Raw genomic sequence first — 24236 nt, forward strand, 5'->3', positions numbered from 1 at the left:
GGATTTCTGCATTACCAACCTTTCAGGCAGCAAGTTCCAGATCCCATTCATCTCTGGGTGGAAAATAAAGCTTCCTCATCTCCCTTCTAATCCTTCATTCAATTTAACTTGATGCCAGACCTTTAGACCCTTTCCTGACCTCTGAATTGATATTAGTCCTTTCTATTTATGCTATACAAGCCCCAAGTAATTTTATACCTCAATTTAGTCTCTCATCAGTCTTGTGTCTTAAGAAAACAATTCTAGGCTACTCAATCTTTCTTCACATCTTTTCTGTGATGTGGCGATGAGAACTGTATGTGGTACTCAAGCTGTGGTTCAATTCACTGCTCTAATATTCCATGCCTTGACTAATAATGAGAATAATCCCATATACCTTTTCAAACATCTTATTCACTTGTTCTGATACCTTCAAGGATATGCAGAAATATACACCGATGTCCCTCTGTTCTTCCAAACCTCTCAGCATCCTACTGTTAATCTCCTGATATCTCAAAATAATGACTGATATAGTACCCATATAAATCAGTATAACTGGCTTGAATATGGAACAAAAACTGCTAGAAGAACTCAGCAGGTCCAGGAGCATCTGTGGAGTCAAAGGGATGGTTGACGTTTCAAGTATAGCTTTGGGTTTCAATATGTCAACCATTCCTTTGCCACCACAGATGCTACTTGACCCACTTAGTTCTTCCAACAATTTTTTTTTGCTCCAGATTCCAGCATCTGCAATCACTTCTCTCTCCTGCTTTATTATAGTTTGGACCAATCCTGAGAATGCTGATCTTAACCAACACAGTTGGGGAAGCCCTCATGGGCTGTTCAAGGTAAACTGTTCAAGGTCAGTTGCATGAAGAAATCATGACACAGGAACAGACAAATAAACCCCATAGTTTAACAAAGCTACAAGGATAACACAAAAATGAACATTTCTTTCAAGTCATTGAATCAGAATGCTGCAGCTTAGATACAGGCTCTTCAGCCCACCAAGTTCATGGTAAAGCTTTTGCCCATGCACACTAATCCCATCTACATGTATTTATATTACAACACCCTTTATATACCTTAACAACATTACAACTTGAAAAACTACCAAAATTTCAAAGTGTTGTCATTGGCCATGCAATCAGGAAGGTCACTGTTCTATATCAAAAAAAAACAGACTCTTTTACAACCAGAGTAGTACTGACTCAGGATCTTCGACCTGAAACGATAATTCTGTCCCTGTTTCCACAGATGCTGCCTGACCTGCTAAGTGCTTCCAGCATGTTCTTTCTACTACCGACTTGGAGGTGGTTGCTACTAACAGCAGCACAGTCGAAACTGCACCTACTGAAATGACAGCTCAGTAGACAGAGTGCAGGATAAAGACAGACAACAGGGGTGCAGAGAAAATGGGAAACGGACAATGAAAAGCAGGCGAGAGTGAAGGCACCGACACATCCATCTCCTTGCTACCCGGGAGAGGGCAAGAGTGGGCGAGGATTGAAGGGCGGGCCAAGTCGGTGGACGGGGAAGAAGAGACAGGCTCTGACCGTCGCTGAGCCGGCCGGGGCAGCCGGGTGCCAGCGAGGCCTGGGGCCTACCGCCTCATCAATCAGGGGGACGGAGCTCAGGGTGGGGCCGCTACCTTGGCTCCATCTGCGGAAGACGGAGTCGGAGAGCCCGCCGCTCGGGCGCCTCCCCCACACCAGCTCGGCCAGCTCAATGTTGTACATGTCCCAGCCGGAGCCCACCGCTCAGACGTGCGCCGTGTGGAGCCGCCCCGCCACCGCCCCGTCAGTGAGGCGCCGCCAACATCTCACGGGCTCCGCCACATCCCGGACCCTCCTCCCAGCGCCACCGGACGTGGGCGCCCACGCAGGCGCCGTTCGGGATCACGTGACGGCGAGCCGCTGCGCACGGGCGACCAATCAGCGCCGGGGTTAAAGGCCGGCCGCTGGGACCAGTTTTCAGTGGGTGTCTGTGTGGAGGGTGGATCATTGCAGTGCGCCTTCCCACTGGGTCTGTGTGGCTTCTTGCTGCTGACACCTAATACTCTGTATCTTTTTTAATTGCAACATAAGGTTCTGCATAGATCAAAGAAGGGGTTGGAATTAGTTTATTGTTGTCACATATACCCAGGTAGAGTGAAAAACTTGTCTTACCGTTCATACAGATTAATCATTACTGCATTACGGCAGAACAAGGTTAAATGATAACAGAATGTAAAGTGTCACAGCTACAGAGAAAGTGCAGTGCAGGTAGACAATAAGGTGCAAGGTCATAACAAGGTAGATTGCAAGGTCAAGTGTCCATCTTATCGTACAAGGGGACAATTTGATAGTCTTATAATGGCGGGTTAGAAGCTGTCCTTGAGCCTGGTAGTACATTATATCACTGGCCTGATGGGAGAGGGGAAAAAAAAAGAGAATGTCTAGGGTGGGTGGGGTCTTTGATTATGCTGGCTGCTTTACAGAGGCAGTGAGAAATATCGACAGTTTATAGAAGTATAGACAGGATTTGAATATGTAAGAGGAAAACATACAGTAAATGGCAGGACCCTGAGGTGCATTGATGTACAGAGGGATCTTGGGATGTAGGACCATGGTTCCCTGAGAGTGGCAACACAAGCAGATAGGGTGGTAAAGAAGGTGTATGGCACACTTCCCTTCATGGTTGGGGTGTTGAGTATAAAAGTTGGCAAGTTAGGTTGCAGCTGTATACAACCTGGGCCACATTTGGAATATTGTGTGCTGTTCTGGCTGCTGCCATGCAGGAAGGACATGAAGGCTTCAGAGAGGATGAAGTAGAATTTAACCAACATGTTGCCTGGATTGGAGTTATTAGCAATAAGGAGAATTTAGCAAACTTGGATTGTTTTCTCTGGGGTGATCTGTTCTAAATATGTAAAATTTATGAGTGGCATAGAAAGGGTCTTTTGAGGGTGAATTTGTCAAGTACTGGAGGGTTTGTGAGTGGGAGTAAATTTATAAGAGATTTGTGAGGCAAGGTTCTTTTCATAGTGGTAGATGCCTGGAATGTGTTGCCAAGGGAGATGGTAGAAGCAGATACATTAGCAGTGTTTAAGAGGCATTTGGATAGACACCTGAATGGTCAGGGAATAGGGATATGGACTGTATGCATTCAGATGGGATTAGTTATATTGGCATCATGGTTGGCACAGCCAGGGTAAGTCAAAGGGATTGTTCTGTGTTCTAAGAGTTGTTGAAATTGTTGGCAGAGAAACTTTTTTGTTTGCACTATTTATTTACTTCTGTAATTTATAAATTTTTGTCTTTGTACTGTACCACTCCCACAAAACAACAAATTTCAAGTCATATGTCAGTGATAATAAATCTGATACATATACCAATTTTGCTTCACCTGAATGGATTCTTGTCTTTAAATATTTAAATCAAATAGAACCCTTTACCAAACAAAAAGTACTAGCTAGTCATGTGAGAAGTTTTGAGGGCAGATGACCAAAATTCTGATCAAAGAGGAGTTTCTTGAAGGTGAGGTCGAGAGGTTTAGTGAGTGAATTTCACATCTTTTAAGATTAGCAGCTAAAGGCACAGCAGCCAATGGAAGATTAATGAAATTTGGGGATGATCAACATGCCAAACTTAGAGATAGGAAGGATTGAGATCATGAGGGAATTAAAATCATGTGAGAATTTTAAATCTGAGACACTAGTTAATTGGAAGCCAATGTAGGTCAGCAGGTGTGGATGAAAGACAAACGGGACTTAATCTGCGCTATAAAGTGGACAGCTGAGATTTGGATGACCTCAGATTTAGGAAAAGCAGAATAAGAAAAGATGCGCTGGAATGGTTAAACTTGGTGGTAACAGGCAGGAATAAATGTGTAAGCAGCAAATGACTTGAGGTAGGGGTGGTATCAAGTCATGTTATGAACATGAATATAGACGGTCTCAGTAATGGTATGGATCTTGGTGTCAGATATATCACCAAAAATGCAAATAGCCTTTTGATTTAACCAGTTGCTTGGCAGATAGTGTTGATGAATAGGAAAACAAGTTTGTGATAAGGTCTGAAGTTGGGCTTGAGTATTTCCAACATTTAGTTTGAGGAATTTGCTGCTCAGCCTCTACGAATGTTAGATGAGCAATTTAAATATTCAAAGATAATGGCGGGAGGTAGGAGAGCTTGTATGTTCACATGTTGCTAAGGGGTAGATCTTAAAGTGGGAAAAGAAGGAAGGGGCTAGGGTGATGGCCACCATAGGTAAATGTTCAGTCATTGGAAGAGTAGCTATTGGAGGCGATTGTCTGACTACAAACCTAAAGATAGAAACAGAAATAGGCAAGTGTAGTCCCATTCAACCAAAGGATGGTGGAGAGGTATTGGAAAAGGATGATATGGTCAACTACACCAAAGGTCAAAAAAGATGAGGATGGAAACATTGAATCGTACAATCACCTTTGCTACAATCACATTGGATGTCATTAGTGAGATTCATCATGGCATTTTAGTACAGGGATGGAAACCTAACTGGAGGTATTTAAACAAAGCAAGATAGGCACAGATATGGAAGGTTACAACACAATCAAGGACGTCAGAAAGGAAAAGGAATTTGGAAATGGGGAAATTACTTTTCAAGGACATTAGGGGTGAAGGATTTGGCTAATTTTGAGGAGGAGGGGCGACAATGGTAGTTTTGGAAGGAAAAGGAACAATACTTAGGTAGATAAAAATGTTAACGATATCAGCAATGTTGTACACTAGGAAACAAATGTAACATAACATGTAACATTTGATCCTTTGAGGCTGTTCTGTCATTCATCAAGATCACGGTTGTAGAAAAATATTGGAAAGGTATTTTCAACATTATTTTAAATGTATTGAAGATTGATTTACAACCTCATCCTATCACTGCAATTTTTGGATCTGGCAATTTTTGGAGTCTGCCTCTGCCAACCGTATGATTGCCTTTGTCACATTAATGGCCAAACAATCCATTTTGCTTAAATGGAAGGATCCAATACCCCCTACTACTTTTCAATGGTTCTCTCAAACTATATCATGTTTAAACGTGGAAAAAATTAGGATTGATACTGTTGATCCTTCGCTTAAATTTGAGGAAGTTTGGAATCCATTTATTCAATATTTTCAGATGATATAGATCCCCTTGTAATAACCTTTCAACTTAGGGAAATGGAATTGACGACATAATATTGTTCTGTTTCTACAGAGAAATTTTAGTTCTGGTTTTTTTTCTGTTTGTTTTTTTTTCCTTAGTTTGGTTTGATATACTGTTTATAAATTTTCTTATTGTTTTGGGGATTTTTTTTCTTTCTTTTATATTTTAGAATAAATCTTTTTCTTTCCTTTCTTTTATATTATATTCATTTACTAAGAGATCGTTGGATCTACAGATTTTTTTATATACTTTATTATTTTTCATGATTATCTATGCCATGATTGTTCTCCCAATCTCTTTGTATTACATGTACAAACATTGATTTTATATATTAATCTGTATTAATTTGAAAACTATTAAAAAGATTGAAAAAGAAAGAAAGATCACGGTTATTTTTCCATCTCAGTGCCATTTTCCATCACTATCCCCATATTACTTGATTTCCTTAACACCCAGAAATCAATCAATCTCTGTTCTGAATGAACACAATGACTGAGCATCCACGGCTGTATTGGGGCAGAGAATTCCAAAGGTTCACCTGCTTTCGAGTGATGAAATTTCTCCTCATTTCAGTACTAAACGAATCATCCCTTAACTTCAAACCTTGTCCCCGGGTTGGGGAAACATCTTCCCAGCATTAAGCCTGTAAAGCCCTTTAAGAATTTTGTAAACTTCAATTAGATCTCCTAAACCCTAGAGAATACAGTCCAGTCGGCATTATTGTCTCCAAATCTGCCATCCCTGGAACCAGTCTTGTGAATTCCTTCAATGGCAAGTATGTTCTTTCCTAGATAAGGAGATCACAACAGATGTGATCTCAGCAAAGCCCGATACAGTCAACAGCTTAATGGATACAAGTAAGGGAACAGGGATTGGATCTCACAGATAATTGAAAAGTGTACAATGAGGCATAGGAGAGAAACTAGAAAAACTTATTTGGTTAAACATTAAAGTTTATTCCATTCTCCTGGTAAAGGAAGGGATGTGACAAGAGGTACCTAACCAGATGGTCTCATGGGTCCTTGCACTTAATTGAGGCAAGGATACAGGAGACAGGGCAGATGGTTTAAGAAAATAAATTTGAGATTATCTCTTTGATCTTAGGCTGGAGAGCAGTTTTGGTATAGCAGAATAAGGACCAACAGAGCTTTATTTAGTCCAGCCAGATCTGATGATCAATGATTAAACCAAATGTCTGTCATATTCCTTCATCTGAGTGTCCTTTCTGGGAATGTGTTATGGATGTTTTTTGTCCTCTAGTAACTGCAAATGAAATTATAAGTGAAAATCAGAAGCCTGTAATGAAATTGTTCCATTTGGCCCTTATAGGAAATCCAAGACCAGATAGTATGCAAGCAATGTCCCCAGAAGAGTAAAATCTGATACTTCCAACTTCAAGCATCAATGTCCTTTAGTTATATTGTGCTACCATACTTATAGGACTTCCCACTTTTCAGTTAACACAGCTTTTGTTATTAAAGCTTGTTGGACTTCTCAAATAAACTTCAATAAATAGAAGTAAGTTAATTTACAGCTCTTCATATAAAATCCAAAGTTACATATTTTTGAGTACAATCCCCACTTTATACTTTAAAATTTAGTCAAGGCAGGCACTCATTTCTGAAAGACATTATCTCTGACAGAGCAGTACTCATGTGATGTTGCATTGTCAGAGGTGGTGTCTTTCAGATGAGATATTAAATTGAGCTGCATCTGCTCTTTTTGGTAGTTATAAAAGGTCCCACGCATCTGAAGGACACCAGGGGGATTCTCCTAGGGTTTTGGCCAACATTTTTCCCACAAGTAATGTAACCAAAACTGATTATTTGTTCAGTTATTTCATTACTGTTTGTAGAACCATTGTGGGACCAGTATTTTCAATTATTGTAACACCATTTCCTATTAAAGATGTAAATTATTCCCTGACTACTATCATGATACTGATTAGTTTTTATTGGGCTTAATGTTCTTTGCTATATGCCTCCCTCGTGTCTTTTTACATTTCCAATACTGGTTTTTAACCTGTTTTAAAATTTCCTTATGTTCTATTTCCGCATGCTTCATATAAAAGTGTTTCTGACCTAGCCCAACTTAAATTGAACCTGGAAACCCCATGTTTTGCTTCCACACTTCTCTTTGGTACAAAGAATTATTAAACTGTACAGCACAGAGGAGGCAATTTAGTCCTTTTGTCTATGCTGACTCTTTGAGTGAGCAAGTCATTCGTTCCCAATCTCTTATTCTGCCCTGATGATTTTTCCTATTCAATTTCCTTTTGAAAATGACCAGTATAATCTCCTTCCACTTTTTGTTCAGGGAATGCAGTCCAGATTATTAGAATTTGCAGTGTAAATTATTGTTCTAATTCCCCAACTAGAATTTTGCTAATTATCTAAAAATTGCTGTCTTCTGGTTAGTTTTCCTCTTTCCAGTGAAAACAATTTCTCCCTATTTAATATATAAAAACCTTTCATAATTTTGACATCTTTTTTTAAGATAGCTTATAAAGCACTAAGGAGAAAAGTATTTTTATCTAAGGTCCTAATTCCTGCTATCATTTTCATAAATAATCTCTGCATCTTTCCCCAGGTCTTAAGATCATCTTAAAGTATGGTAACTGCAATCAGTCAACAGTTAAGACCTAACTGGTGAAGAATAAAGATTAAGTCCCTTGCTAGAAATGCACCTCTTAATAAAGCCTAGGATTTACTATCTTTTAAAGCAGCCTTTCAACTTGAGCTAAAGATGGAAAATGGAGGTCAGGCAGCATGTGTGGAAAGAGAAACAGAGTTAAACATTTCAGGTCTGAAGTCCTTTATCAGAACTATGAAGAAGAGAAAAAAAGTTAGGTTTCAGTGGCAGACAATGTGGAGAAAAGATGGGTAAAGAACAAAATTCCATCACCAGACACATTTTCTCTTCCCATCCCCTTTAAGCATTTCGAAAGTATTGCTCTCTTTGCGATTCTCAAGTCTGCTCTTCGTCCCTCCCAACCACTCCCCATCTTATGGCACTTTTCCATGCACCCACAGGAGATGCAACACCTGTATTTTCACGTTTTCCCTTCCCACCAACCAGAAACCCGAACAGTCTTTCAAAGTGAAGCAGCGAATCACTTGCATCTTTTTCCAATCTAGTGCACTGCATTGGGGAAACCAAGAGTGGACTGGAGTGACTTGAGCTTCTGGTTCCCACTCTGACCTACATTATTGATAAACTTGGTTGGATTGCATGCTGCATTCTTAAATTAATCTGAATTTAAAACATACTTTTAGTCCACAGTTGTGCGTAACGTTGAATCTGCAGATTGGCTTTTGCGAGTTTTTTTTGCGAGGTACCTTTGTGAGGAATCGGCATCAGTGAAGTTTCTTTGTGGGGGGGGGGGGGGGGAAGCTTGAATTTTGAAACCAGGATGACGCGTTGTGATGATTTGATGTTTGTCACACTCGGGCATCCGTCGAAGTGAAACCTCACGCGCTGGCCGGGTGCGGGTTCTAATCGGACGCCGATACTTCGGGTTGTCACAGGGCAGGCTCACTGTGCTGGCTCCGGGGCATGGACATGGCAGGGGGCAGCAAGCGTAAGAAAAGGAGTAGAAAACGTCGCAGGATGGCACAAGGTACAGGAGTTTTAATGCATCGTCTTCTATCTGTCCGATCCATGTGGCATCAGTAGGGCGATGGCATATTTACTTTCCGCAGTATCCTGGGATAAAATTTGCGTCCTGACTACAGGTTTAAATGAATCGTTTGTAACTATCAGCAGTAACAGTTTGAGAATCCTAGACACATAAGACACGGCAGATGCTGAGAATACTGTTTGTGCATAAAGTTTTTAACTACTGTGATGCAACTTTTTTTCCTCTATCAGCATCTGGTCGTTTCATTTATGGACGGCCGTTCCATCTGTCACTGGGCGGTTTACTGTTTAGAGAATTTATAATTGTAGGATCGGAGAAAACGGTCATTCAGTTCTCTGCCGGATGTGTGGAAGGAGCGAATCCATTTGTTCTTTCTTGTTCTTCTTAGTTTATAAATATTTCCTTGTAAAGTATTTTACAGTTCCCTTTGAAAATTATTATTGAATTTGCTTTCTGGCAGTGCTTTAAAGATTACAGAAGGTCAGATGAAAGCATTCCTACCATATCTTCGTCGTGGGTATCCTCTTTCTTGGGCAGTCCCTTGGGATTAGGTTCTGTATGTCCTGAGGTGCCTGATGAGGGCAGTGTGGTACCTGTAGCCTTTGCCACAGGTGCAACAGGAAACACTTGACAGTGGGGCTTGAGGGAGGGGGAATGGGGTGGGGGGAGAAGGGTGGGTGGATGGGAAGTTTGGGAGATGGTGCATTATTTTGGCCATTTACACTGGTCTTCTGTATGACCCCATTGTAAGGATTGTAGGTTCTCTATGTTGGTCCAGTTGCTCTATTTCCATTTTGAATAGTCACAGGGCAGGAATTACCTCAAAGTGGTGAGCTACTGAGAGGTTTTGAGAACATTCTTGAATCCTTTCCTCTGTCCACTTGGTAATCTCTCGATATGACAGAGCTTGGAAGAGAGAGTATCTGTTTCATGAGTGTGCTGGCGGGCATGTGGATGATGTGCCCTGCCCATTGGAGCTGACTGAAGGTGGTTCGATCCATGATGCTGGGAATGTTGGCCTGGGAGAGCACGCTGAAGTTGTCCTGCTTATTCTGTTCCTTTGGAGAATCTTGTGGAGACAGCATTGATGGTATCTCTCCAGAGCTTTCAAAGACTTGCTGTAGGTAGGCCATGACACAAAAACATACAGGAATGCAGGGATTACTGCTGCCCAGTATATTATAAGCTTTGTGCCAAGTTTGCTGTTTTGATCTTCAAACACTCTTCTGTACAGGCACACTGAACGTAGTGGTGCATTTCATCATCGACATGTGTATTTGTTGAGAGGTAAGCAGACCTTTATTGTCAGAGGTAGGTGTTATACAGCGGGGGTAAGTTGGTAGAGGACCTATGTTTTGTAGATATTAAGACCCATTCTCTCATACGCTTCAGTGAATGTGGCAGCATTGACTGAGCCTCCGAATCCTACACATACAATATGTAAGTGTTGTGTATGTATTGCAGCTTGATGACTGAAGTTGGGATGACCTAGAGTTTGGAATGGAGATGATATAGGTTGATGAGTTTCTTGTTCTGTAGATTAGGTCCACTTCAGTGGGAAGCTTGCTGGAGGTGTGGTGAGGGGAGGCATTGCAGCAAGAAAAATTGAGAAAAGCTTATGGGCAATGATGAAGCCTTGTTTGAAATCAGTCTGCACTAGTTAAGATCATGGCTTGCATGCCATCTTGAAGCAGATGTATTATGGAGAGAAATTTCTGTGAACAGCTAAATCTGGGAAGATTGCTCAAGGGCTGCATTTGGTTGACAGAATTGAATGCTTTGGTACAGAAAAAAAGGTGAAAATCTCAAAATTTCTGTTGAAGCTGATGCATTGTGAAGATCATGTTCACTGTGCCTTTAGATGGAAGAAATCCACACCATAACCTGGGGAGCAGGTTTTTGGCCACTGGGAGGGGGTAGTTGAGGAGAACCCTGGCAACGACTTTTTTCTGTGGTTAGACAGCAGCGAAGGCCCTCTGTAATTACTACTGTCTGATTTACCTCTTTTCTTGAAGTTGGTTACAAAATTAGGGGGTCTCTGATGTCCTCTGACAAGGGAGATGTGAATTTTGTGACTGAAGTTACTCTCTGACAAGTTTCAGAACTTCAATAGGGATACAGTCCACTCCCAATACCCTTCATTTTTTCAGATGGCATGTGGCCTTTTCAACTTCTTGTCAGTCAGACTGGACCAGATGGTTTGTTGTGGACTGGAGTCAAAGATGCTCAAGTTATGGAGACAGATTGTAGATCTTCAAGTATTTCTTCTAGTGGACACTGACCACTTCTCTGTTCTTGATGAGAATATCCCCATCCACCAGACCACAACACTTCCCCCCCCTTCATCGAAATCACGAATATACATTGTTCATGGGTGAGGCCTTAACACTGATCCCCAGGGCAGCCCATTAAGTTATAACATTTTGGTAAATTTGGTTTATTATTGTTGCATGTACCAAGGTACAGTGAAAAACTTGTCTTGCACATCATTGATACAGATCATTTCATTACAACAGTGCATTGAGGTAGTACAAGGCAAAACAATAACAGAATGCAGAATAAAGTGTTACAGTGACAGAGAAAGTGCAGTGCTGGCAGACAATAAGGTGCAAGGCCATAATGAGGAAGATTATGAGGTTAAGAGTCTATCTTATCGTACCAAGGGACCGTTCAGTAGTCTTATATCAGTGGGATAGAAGTTATCCTTGAGCCTGATGGTACGTGCTTTCAGGCTTTTGTATCTTCTGCCCAAAGGGAGGGGGGAGAAGAGAGAATGTTCAGGGTGGGTGGGGTCTTTGATTATGTTGGCTGCTTTACTGAGGTAGTGAGAAGTGTAGATGGAGTCCATGGAGGGGAGGCTGGTTTCCATGATGTGCTGAGCTGTGTCCACAACTCTCTGCCGTTTCTTGCAGTCACGGGCAGAGCAGTTGCCATACTAAGCCATGATGCATCCAGATAGGATGCTTTCTATGGTGCATCAATAAAACTTGATGAGGGTCAAAGGGGACATGCCAAATTTCTTTAGCCTTCTGAGGAAGTAGAGGCGCTGGTGAGCTTTCTTGGCCATGGCATCTACGTGGTTGTACCAGGACAGGCTATTGGTGATGTTCAGTCCTAGGAACTTGAAACTCTCAACCCTCTCGACCTCAGCACCATTAATGTAGACAGGAACATGCACACCACCCCCTTTCCTGAAGTCAATGACCAGCTCTTTTGTTTTGCTGACAGTGAGGGAAAGGTTGTTGTCATGACACCATTCCACTAAGCTCTCAATCTCCTTCCTGTACTCTGACTCATCGCTATTTGAAATACAGCCCACCATGGTGATATTATCTGCAAACTTGTTGATGGGATTAGACCAGAATCTGGCTAAGCAGCCATAAGTGTATAGGGAGTAGAGTAGAGGGCTGAGGACACAGCCTTGTGGGGCACAAGTGTTGAGAATAATTGTGGCAGAGGTGTTGCTGCCTATCCTTACTGATTGCAGTATGTCGATCAGGAAGTCAAGGATCCAGTTGCAAAGGGAGGTGTTGAATCTCAGGTCTCGGAGTTTGGTGAAGAGTTTGCTTGGAATTATAGTATTGAAAGTGGAGCTGTAGTCAATAAACAATAGTCTAAAGTAGGTGTCTTTCCTGTCCAGATGCTCCAGAGATGAGTGTAGGCCCAGGGAGATGGCATCTGCTGTAGACCTGTTTCGGCAGTAGATGAATTGTAGTGGGTGGAGGTTGTCTGGGAGGCTGGAGTTAATGTATCCATTACCAGCCTCTAGAAGCACTTCGTGATGGTGGATATCAGAGCCACCGGGCGGTAGTCATTAAGCCACATTACTTTGTTTTTCTCAGATACTGGGATGATAGTGGTCTTCTTAAAGCAGGTGGGAAACTCAGATTGAAGCAGGGAGAGGTTAAAAATGTCTGCATTTCAAGATTTATCCTTTCTCTTTCTGTTAGTGAGTCAGTCTGCTAGTCCATGCCAGTATGTTAGAGCTAGATCCATTAACTCTTGCCTTATGTAGCAACCTTTTTATGTGGCACATTATTGAACATTTTTTGGGAATCCACGATCCCTACATACTCCGGTTCCCCTTTATTCATCCTGGGCATTACATCATTATATCAAAGAACAGTTATCAAATATAATTTTTCCTTTTGCGTGTTGACGGTGCTGATAATATTATCATTTTCCAAGTGGCCGCTGCGATTTCCTTTATCTTTTTCCCTGTTGCAGATACTTTACCTGGCTAATGATGAAATGCTTTCTGTCTCCCTACTTTTTTGAATAGGAGTATTACGTTTATGGTTTTCTGGCCATTTGGACTTTGACCAAATAAATTTTGGAAGGTTACATTGGCTATCTCCATAGAAATTTTGTTTAATATCCTATATTTTGTATACAAAGTATTAAGAGGAATAGATAGAGTGGACAGCCAACGTCTCTTTCCCAGGGCACCAATGCTCAATACAAGAGGGCATGGCTTTAAAGTAATGGGTGGGAATTTCAAGGGAGACGTCAGAGGGAGGTTTTTCACTCAGAGAGTGGTTGGTGCATGGAATGTGCTGCCTGGGGTAGTGGTGGAGGCTGATACGTTGGTCAAGTTCAAGAGATTGTTAGATAAGCATATGGAGGAATTTAAAATAGAGGGATATGTGGGAGGAAGGGGTTAGATAGTCTTAGGTGTGGTTAGAAGGTCGGCACAACGTGGTGGGCTAAAGGGCCTGTATTGTGCTGTATTGTTCTATGTAGACCATCGTGCCTGGTAACTAGACACAGACGGGCAACTTTTTTAAGGTGAGGCAGACACTTTTTGACCTTTTCCCTGAACATTCTTGCAGTATAAATAGAGTGGTTGGTCACACGACACAGCGCCACTCCATGTTTTAGTAACTTCTTCCAGGAAGAAAGAAGGGTCTGACAGGCTGAATGTGAAGAGGATGCTTCTTGTGGGAGAACGAGAACTATGGGTAATGGTTTAAAAATAAGTGGTCACCCACTATGACAGGTATGAGGCAAAATTTTTATTCTGAGGAATATAAATCCGTGAACTCTCGGAGGTAGCAGAGTGCTTTGAGTATTTTTAAGGCAGAGCTAGATAGATACTTAATAATCAAGGGGTGCAAAGTTACTATGGTAGGTGCGAAGTGGAGTTGAGGTTACAGTTGGATCAGGCATAATTCACCAGGATGTTGCCTGGATTGGAGAACTTTAAGTAATGGGAAGAGATCGGATAGGTTGGGCTTGTTTTGCCTGGAGTGAAGGAGGCTGGGTGGCAACCTGATAGAAGTATGTAAAGTTATAGAAGACATTTAATGGAGAGAGAGTCAGAATCTTTGTCTCAAAGTAGGAGAGTCAAAAGGGCAAAGGTTGAGGGAGAGAGGAAGGAGTTTTATAGCGGATCTGAAGGGAAAGATTTTTGCAGAGAGAGTGGTTGATGTCTGATATGCGCTGCCAGAGGAGGTGGTGGAGTCAGAATCAATCACTGTATTTAAGAGACATTTAGACAGGCATTTGATTAGACAAGGCTTAGAAGCTTATGGACCTAATGTGGGCAAGTGGGATTAATGTAGATGGGTAAAAAAGTTGGCATGGACGTGGTGGGCTGAAGGGCTCCTTTCTGTGCTGTACACCTCTATGCGACTCTCCAAAAGTTAGTGACACAAATTTGTTATCAAAATGATGTAATACAATGAAGTAACATTAAAATATTTATAGTCATATAGCAGGGAAATGGGCCCTTTCTGGTCCAACTGGCCCATGCCGGCCAAGATGCCCATCTAAGCTTGTCGCATTTACCCACATTTGGCCTAAATCCCTCTAACCCTTTCCTATCCACATACCTGTCCAAGAACCTTTTAAATGTTGTTAATGCATCTGCCTCAACCACTTCCTCCGGCAGCTCATTCCATATACTGACAACCCTCTGGGTGGAAAAAGTTGCCCCTCAGGTTCCTATTAAATCTCTCCCCTGTCAACTTGAAACTTTAATTTTAAGTTTGTACCATTGCCCATCTATTACCTTTCAAATGATTGTCCAAGCCAGCTTGTCCCTCGTACCTATACATTCCTTTATATTTAAGTTTAAGACACTGCTTTGTTCTTAAGCATTCGGGTAGCATTTTTCCACTAATGAGATAAGTGAAAAAACAGAACTCTCTCCCTGGAAAAAATATGTGTTCAAGTTTGAATTTGTGCCACTGGGGTAAACAGTTGGTGAATGTTTTCATAAATTTTGGAATTGAGATTTAGCTGCTTTGTTTTCATTTCTGCAGTTATTAACCATGGCTTTAGCAATGCAAATATAATGTCATTATTGTCTTTAAAGTTTTGATGAAACAGAGTTCTGTTTGTTTACGTTGCAGGTCTTGAAATGGCTGGATTAAATGTTCGGCAGAGGATGCAGCTAAAAATGGAGAAAAAAAACAGGAAGAAAACAGAAGGCAAATATTCAGTTCAACAGTTGTTGGAAAAAGTAAGCTGTTTTACAAAATCAAGACAAATACTGTTTTTATGATTTATGATATTGTAAATTTCAAAATATTTCTTTTGAAACATTACAATCTGGCAAATGTAGAATCTGAACTTCCATGCACACAATTAGCCTTCTAAGCGATAAAGATGTTTTCCAAGTCAAAGACTATCTTTTTTTTTACTTACTATTTACTTTGCTACCAGTGGGCACCATTGGCACTCATGGATATAGGTTAAATTAATGGGAATGATCTCGACTTCACTGGAAAGTGGCAGTATTTGATGGTGACCTGAAAAGAAAATGACACAGAGGTCTAATACTACCTTCTTTCTGACTTTGGTTGCTGTTGAGTTTCATTTCTGGGAGATCCCTTTTGTCTCGTGACAGTGATGTCATCAAAATTGCTAAAATATTTATTGAAGAATTCTTATTTATACTAAACAAGAACTCTTTATGGTGCTTGAAATAAAGATTGGAATATGGTTGACTCTTAAATGGCCGAGCAAAAAATTCAGTTCGAGGGCAATTAGGGATGGGCAATAAATGTTGGTCTTGCCAGTGATGCCAAGATACCAAAAAAGTGGAATATATTAAAAACTGTACAGGTACTTAAGGTTGGACCAGAAATGTCATTAACTTTGTAAGGGAGGGGTGGGTGGGGGAAATGAATGTTATATTTTAAAATTTGTAAAGGAATTCAAATCACACCTCTTAAAATTGGATTGGTTGATTGGGGTGAGAAAATTTGCTAAGCAGAAATGATGGTTCAATATGCCATGAAAAACACATGTTCCTATTCAGCAAAACATAACATATATTTGAAGCATTTTACAGTGACAATAGTTTATGTATATACCTGAAATATTGATCAATTCATTAGTTTTTTGAGATTTCACTGGAGATGACCATAAAACATTGTACACCCTGGAGGAGCAGGGAGCATAGGCAGCATCTGTGGATTTCACTGTTTAACTGCCCATGAGTGACTTGCAGAAGTTGGCAGTTTCACATTTTTCCTGTCATCAAATTAGCAAAGTCCAGGCCATCATCCTTTTCCTCTGCTGTTAAGACTGAATAAAGTAATAATTTCATGCCTGTTATTTCCTTTCTTTTATTTACAATATTGTCTGTGTTTAAAAGGCCCAATGTTACCTTTGTGTAGCTGTATCCTATAATATTAAAATCATAGAATCTTTCCTGTCAAAACAAAAGGAAGCAACTCATCCCATGGAGTCTATCCAGGCTCCTTGGAGAACAATCTCTTCAATCGTTCCAAAAATAGAAAAAACTGCAGATGCTAGAATTTGAAATACAAACAAAATGCAAGAAAATACTTAGCAGGTCAGGTAACATCTGTGGAAAGAGAAGCAGTTAAATGTTTCAGATTCAGGACCCATTATCAAAAATGGGAAAGAGGGTATTTCTGATTTACTATAGAAGACCATTTGGCCTGTTGGGTCTCTACCAGCTCATGATTTCATTAGTTGCACTAATTATGGCACTCTTGTTATTTCTCTGTAGCCCTGCAACTTATTCTCACTCACGTGCCCATGAACTCCATTGATTTTTGTTGTGCTTACCTATACTTGGGGTGTGGGAGGAAAACCAGAGCACTTGGCAGAAATGCTCATTGTCACAGGGAATGTGTAAATTCCAGAGGGCATGCAAGTGCTGGCACACAATGCTGCCTGTCCCTTGCCCTGCAAATAATTTTCTTTTTAAGTGCTTATCCAATTTTCTTTTCAGAACCCTGATCGACTATTTCTATTACCCACAAGCAGTAAGCTCCAGACCAGGACCACACTCTACGTTTTAAAAAAAAATCTCCTGTGCCTTTTTTCCCATCACTGAGTCTGTGTATCCTGGTTCTCGAATTGCTCTGCTGGTGGGAAGAACTTCTCTCCATTTGCCCCATCTTGCTTCTCTATCATATGTCACCTTTGTTCTAAGGAGAAAAATCATAGCTACTTCATTCCAAGTAAAATTAAAATGCTGGACATAGTCAGTCAAGCAGCATCTGTGGAGATGTCAGTCTAACCTTGTGTTTGAAATCCCTCATCCCTGGACCCAAGCTAGTAAGTCTCTTCTCTGCCCAATAAAGTGTCCTCACAACTTTTTTTTAAAGGGTGTTGATCAGAAATGAATGCCATATTCCAATTGTGGCTTGACCAGTATTTTTTTTTAGAAGTTCAATGTAACCCCTGCTTTGGAAGTCTCTGCCTCTGTTTATGAAATCCAGAATTCCATTTGCTGTACTAACTGCTCTCATAACATGTTCTGCTATTTTCAAAGTCTTAACCACCCAGGTCCATCTATTCTGACATATCTTTTAGAATTGTGCTGTTTAGCCTATATTGTATCTCCTTGTTCTTTCTGCCAAAATGTTTCACTTTACATTTCCCTTTATTAAATTAAATCCATTACTTGTCTGTCCAATCTGCCAGTCTACCTTCTGCCTCTTGCTATCTGCTACTATCCTTCGTGATGTTTACTACACTTTGTAAATTTAGTGTTGTTGGCAAATTTTGAAATTTTACCTATATTCTCTGGCACCTCCCACGTACTTATGAAGGTCAGGAAGATTATGGCAAGCTTTTTGGCAGTTACCAGTTCTGTGCAATCTAGAATGCATTTCATTTGGCCCAGGAGATGTGTTGCTTTAAATATAATCAATGTTTCTATTACCTCCTTACCAATTTTCACCCTATCAACTTCAGTACCTTCACTAGTTTTTAGGTATTGGCAGCAGTATTCTCTTTGGCAAATGAGAAAAAAACCATTAAGTATTCCAGCTTCGTCCTACGTCTGGATCACCTTCTTTGTTCCAAATCAAGTCTATTCCTACTACCCCTCCTGTTTGTGTTCTCATGCCTATAGAAGTCTTTGCAGTTTGCTTCAATGTTCCCTTTTATATTAACTGCTATTCTGCTCTCAAATTCTGTTTTTGCTTGTTTTTGTTTTCCTTTTCACCTCCCCTCTCAGCTATCTATAGTCAGCTTGTTTCTCATTTGAATTATGCACCTGATGTGCATCAAACACGCCTTTAATGTTTCATCATATTCTCTAACTCCTTTGTTATCCAAAGAGCTCTGGCTTTGGTTTCCCCGTTTTTCCCCTCCTTGCAGTTTGTACTTGAACAATCTCCTTTCATAATGGTCTTCAATTGTTGTCACATTTTGCCTATCAATCTTTGGTTTCTCTTTGCCTTGGCCAGATCTACTCAGTCCATTGAAATTGGACTAATTAAGTAGTTCTACTGCTGTGTCTATTTTGATACCCTGTGCAGGTTTTGTTTCATCTTCCTTTTGCGTCCCTGATGTATCTTTTGAGAGCATTTCCTTTGAAAGTGGTAGGATGATTGACTTTTATGTTTAGATAATAAGAGAACTACATGAAAATATACTGCTTGACATTAAATCTTTTTACTTGGGGAAACATTACTAAATTTACTTGTGCATTTTCAGGCTGAGGAGTGCATGGACAACTTAAATTTTGAACTGGCACAAATATTCTGTCAACGAGCTTTGGACATGGAGCCCAACAATTTGACTGTACTTGATATGATGGGCAATATCTTTGCAGAACTTGGAAACTCCGAGAAAGCGAAAGAAATATCCTTTTGGACTGGATTATCCATCTTGGTTTGAGTTCAGATTTTTAAACTACCTCTCGCTACTAACTTTTTAAAATTTGAGTCCTAGAACAGTTGTTGGTAGGGTGTAGTCACCCACTTAGACACCTTTGAGGAGATAATTCCTGATATTGCTATCGATTTGATCATTTACCAGTGGTTATGATGATGGGACTGCATCGTCCCTTGTCTAGATGAACGATTCCACTAGGGGGAGCTGTTGTATTTGGGTGGAACTGTTCGTATCTTGATTCAGGCACTGGAGAATGGTGCTCGATGATTGAGTTACATGATGCATTTTTATGCTTGAAGGTGAAAGATTTAAGCCATTAACTGTATAATGTTGTTTGATTTAAATCATTTAAAGATTTGAAAGACTGAGAAATTTAGGGTTATGGGAAACAGGCACAGACCAACATAGATCAGCCAATAATTGCAGCTTCAGCTCAAGGGCTCTGGGGGCCAACTCGTGCTCCTATTTCCTTGTGCTCCTGAATTTAAGGAAAGAGTGAACATTTTGTTAATAAATGTATTTATATTTCCATGAATGTTACTGTTGTAATGCTGTCGGAAAAGCAGACCTCAAGGACCGCAGCAGTTCAAGAAGACAGCTCCCCACCACATTCTCAGGGGCAATTAGGGATGGGCAATTAAGTGTTGGTTTAGTTTGCAAAGCCTATGTCCCTTGAATGAATAAAATAAGTTACAGATTCTTGTGGAGCTGCAAGAAACTGCAGATGCTGGAATCTGGAGCAATAAACAATCTGCTGGAGGAACTCAGCGGGTCAAGCAGCAGCTGTGGGGGGGACATTTTGGGTGGGGTCTGTCCTGATGCAGGGTTTTGACCCGAAACAACAATTCCTTTCCCCCCCCACAGATGCTGCTCGATCTGCCTGGTTCCTCCAGTAGATTTGTTTGTTGTTACAGATTTTTGTGCTGTTTGGGTTTTATTTGGGACATTTTGCTGTGGAAGTAATTAAAACTGTACAGTTTTAAAATAATAACTTTCTTTGACTGTGGTGAAAGTATTTCAAAAAGCTGTTGCTTTGAGCCCTGATGAAGGTTACACTAAATACATGTACTTGGGTCAAATCCATTGTGGGCAAGAGGCAGTACAGTACTTCAACAAAGGCATTGAACTTTTGATTAAAGACTACCAAAGGCAGAAGGAGATGGTGAGTAACAATCTTTGAAGATTGTTCAATTTCTACAACAATCAAATGTGTATGTCTTTATAAGTCTTCATCAAGTGTTGTAAATGTTTTATTTTGAGACTTTCGTTTACTGCATTCTTCTATGTGCCAGATTCTTGAAAGATAATTACTAAATATTAAGTGAAGATTATCTGAAACAACAAAATAATATTCATAGGGTGCAGGTTTATCTGCAATAAAGAGACACATATAGAGTTACTTAAACACGTGTTGCTTTGCATAAATTCATTGTTGCAAACCAAACTCTGATTTGACCAGGTTAATAATATTTAAAAGAACAGAATAAGAAGTTCCATTTCTTCAAATGTAATGTCTAACAGCTCCAATAAGTCATGTGAGGCTAAAGGCATTTCAGACACCCTTATCCCTTTCTATAACTACTTCGAAACTCATTGAGTCATAATCACTATCCCAAATTGCCTGCCCACTAACCCTTCATTCACTTATCCGGCTCCATTCCCTAGGATTAGGACTAGTGCTGACTCATCCTAGTGGGACTGTCTATTAACTGGCACTTGGATGCATTTTGAAAGAATTCGCCCTGTCTAATCCTTCCACATCAAGGTGATCCTAGTTAATATTGGGGAAGTTGAAATCCCCTATTATTACTACAACTACTTCTTATTCCTCTTGCACTTCAGTATGATTTGCCTACATATCTGCCCTTTTATCTCCTGGTGACTGTTGGGAGGACTGTAGTATAATCCCAGCAAAGTGATTGCCCCTATTTTATTTCTATCCAGAAGGCCTCATTTGAAGAGCTTTCTAAGACATCCTCCCTCACTACTGCGGTGATGATTTCCTTGATCAGTAATCCATCGCCACCTCTTTTGTGGTGTTGTATGACACTTCTTTTTAAAAAGCAACATACAATGTATTTATAATATATATTTCTGACAATATTTTTGGGCAGGCCATGCAGGCAGCATCCTGTGACCCTGATAATGCTGAAGTGACTCCTCAGAATATCTCCACGGCTTTTTGTTCGTTGGCAGAGATCTTCCTTACTGACCTCTGGTAAAGTATTAGAATGTTGTGACATGAGGGTTTCGTTTTCTGAACTTTATTGTTTTGTTCATCTTTAAAACTGAGCTCAAAAAGATTACTCTTAAAATAAATCAGTGAGTTTAGAAAAAAAAATGAGGATTATGTTTTTGTATAATGGGGGCGGCAATATTTGGACTGGTTGATAAAACTTCTTCATAACAGAAGCGTTTCAAAGACTTGCAACTTTAGCTGATGGTGTTATTGGGTACTTATTGGTCATTCCCAAACAAGGGTCTACATTTCACATCATAAGTGCTTCTCCTTAAATACCCTATCCTCTTATTTCAATCATTTGATTTTGAATAATCCTTTGAAAACAAGAAACCAGAGTTGGATGAATTTGATGGGTTGTAGTGCTGGAGAAGCTCAGTGTTGGGGAGGAGAAGCAAGGATGTGATTGGATTAAGGTAAGAGGATGACATTTCCATGTGGTTTGGGGGGGGACTGGGAGCAAGTGTAGTTAAGATATTTCAGGGACAAAGGATGCAAGTGGCAGATTTATGGGGGAGCTGAAGTCAATGGGCAACTGACCAGAAGACCATTGGAACACATGATTTGTTTGTGACTTGGCCTTGCAAGTCTTCCAACAGTAGATGTTTTTGGGCAGGGTTAGAGAACCAGTATTATGGAGCTGGAAATAAGTATCATTTGTAATGGAAAGGATTGGGGTTTCTGACATTGATGCTTGGACAAGCAGGATGGCAGGTCTACAAACAGATCGGTGTGGATAGAGCCGCAACCAGGGTTGAATTGATGCTTGTGGAACATCTGGAGAATGAGTCAATGTTGAGGGAGCTTAGTTATAAACTGGATTTTGTTGCGTAAATCTTAAGTCAGAGCGCAATCTATTTTCAATGTATGCTGCATGTGAGTTTTTTGAAATTAATTTATTGCCTCTTCCACGGGCAATGTATTCCTGTTTTCGAGCATAACGTAACTACTTGAGCATTTGGATGTTGTAAACTAAGGATAAAGTCTGAGAAGAATTTTATTTAGACTGAGATTTTGATAGCTATTTGTCATCCCGAACATGGAAAGATTCTAAAGAAAGCAAGGATATGTATTTGTATGGTGCCTTTCACATCCTAAAGCTGTTAGTACTTCCCAGTCAGTGAGTTACTCTTAGAGTGCAACCTGTCTCCATCTATTCCAAAGAAACTAAAAGAATCCTTATCCATTTCTCTTTGTAGCTAAAATTTTCCCATCTAGGCAACATCCTCATAAATGTGCTCTGCATATCTTTTCTGCAACCAGAACAATATGCAGTACTTAAGTTGTAACCTAATTAGTGTTGTATAGAGTTCTAGCATGATTCACCTGATCTTTTATTCTGTGCCTTGGTTAATGAGGAAAACAGACTGTATGTTATTTTAATCACGTCCATCAACCCACTCTTACCTTTTGAAGATCTCTGGACATGCATTCTAAGGTCATTCTGTTCCTCAACACCACTCTGTATCCTCAGATTTCGTGTACGTTCCCTAGTCTCGTACCCTTGCTCCAGTTTGCCTTATTGTCAACTGAAATCAGCACTTGTAAAAAGACTCTTGGTGTCTTTACCAGAAAACACCAAGACTGGTTTGTCAACGATTACCAAGAGAGCCAGGAGCTAACGAGTTGTAAATTCTCATGGACTGGAAGCAGCACCATGACTCAAGAGGAACTGAAACAAATACTTGCATCTGAAGATTGAAATCATTGCAGAAAGCTCGTGATCTGAAAAACAGTTGAGTGGAGAAGTGCAAAGAAGATCCAGCAAATTGCTGACAGCTGGGATATCCATGGATGCTTCAGTACAGTCATGACCATCAAGATTCATAGAGTTGTACTGCACAGAAACAGGCCTTCGGCCCAACTTGTCCATGCTGAACAAGCTGCCTAACTGAGCTGCCCCCATTTGCCTGCATTCGGGCCATAGCCTCTAAACCTTTCCTATCCACGTACCTGTCCAAATGTCTTATAAATGTTGTAATTGTACCTGGCCCTACCACTTCTGCTGGCAGCTTGTTCCATATACATATTTCCCTCTGTGTGAAAAAGTTGCCCCTCAGCTTCCCTTTAAATTTCTCCCCTCTCACCTTAAATCTATAGCCTCTAGTTTTAGACTCCCCTACCCTGGGAAAAGCACTGTGACCATTCACCTCATCTATGCCCCTCATGACTTTATATACCTCTATAAAGTCACCACTCAGCCTCCTATGCTCCAGCAAAAAAAAAGGCCCAGCCTATCCAGTTTCTCCTTGTAACTCATGCCCTCCACTCTCACTGGCATCCTTGTGAATCTTTTCTACACCCTTTCCAGCTTAATGACATCCTTCCTATAGCTAGGCAACCGGAACTACACACAATACTCCAAGTGTAGTCTCACCAACATCTTGTACAGTTTAAACCTGACATCCTAGCTCTTAATGCCCTGACTGATGAAAGTAAGCATGCCACACACCTTCTTCACCACCTTGTCTAACTGTGTCGCCACTTTCAGGGAACTATGTACTTGTGTCCCTAGGTGTCTCTGTTCTACAACACTCTGCAGGGCCCTGCCATTCACTGTGTATGTCCTGCCCTGGTTTAACTTCCCAAAATGCAAGACTTCGCACTTGTCTGAATTAAATTCCATCTGCCATTCCTTTGTTCACTTTCCCAATTGATCTAGCTCCGACTATAATCTTAGATAACATTCTTCTCTGTCCACATTTCCACCAGTCTTGGTGTCATGCAAACTTACCAACCATATCATCTACAATCTCATTTAAATCGCTAATATAGATGACAAACAACAGGGGACCCTTCACCATCACCTACAATCAAGCCAATTTTGTATCCAACTGGCTAGCTCACCCTTGATCCCATGTGATCTAACCATCCGGACCAGCCAACCTTGTAGGACCTTGTCAAAAGCTTTGCTAAAGTCCATGTAGACAATGTCTTCTGCCCTGCTCTCATCAATCCTCTTAGTCACCTCTTCAAAAAACACAATCAAATTCATAAGACATGATTTCCCACGCACAAAACCATGCTAATCAGTCCTTGCCTTTACATATTCAGGTAAATACTGTCATTCAGAATCTCCTCCTGTAACTTTCCCACCACTGT

General features: G+C 40.6%; 2 protein-coding genes across 2 annotated transcripts in view; one reads left to right on the forward strand and one right to left on the reverse strand.

The window, feature by feature from the left end:
- The window catches only part of mindy3 (MINDY lysine 48 deubiquitinase 3), a 105347-nt gene extending 103458 nt beyond the window's left edge, over positions 1-1889 (reverse strand). The window contains exon 1 of the mRNA XM_052016617.1: positions 1631-1889. Within this exon, the coding sequence (XP_051872577.1) occupies positions 1631-1718 (88 nt within the window). The 5' untranslated portion in view covers positions 1719-1889. The remainder of the gene's footprint in view (positions 1-1630) is intronic.
- A 6783-nt stretch (positions 1890-8672) lies between these two features.
- si:dkey-12j5.1 (uncharacterized) overlaps positions 8673-24236 on the forward strand; it is a 272001-nt gene continuing 256437 nt past the window's right edge. The window contains exons 1-5 of the mRNA XM_052016283.1: positions 8673-8764; positions 15142-15251; positions 18716-18860; positions 19906-20057; positions 21010-21113. Coding sequence (XP_051872243.1) covers positions 8701-8764; positions 15142-15251; positions 18716-18860; positions 19906-20057; positions 21010-21113 — 575 coding nt within the window. The 5' untranslated portion in view covers positions 8673-8700. The remainder of the gene's footprint in view (positions 8765-15141; positions 15252-18715; positions 18861-19905; positions 20058-21009; positions 21114-24236) is intronic.

This window comes from Pristis pectinata, chromosome 5, assembly GCF_009764475.1.
Source record: "Pristis pectinata isolate sPriPec2 chromosome 5, sPriPec2.1.pri, whole genome shotgun sequence".
Lineage (NCBI taxonomy): Eukaryota > Metazoa > Chordata > Chondrichthyes > Rhinopristiformes > Pristidae > Pristis > Pristis pectinata.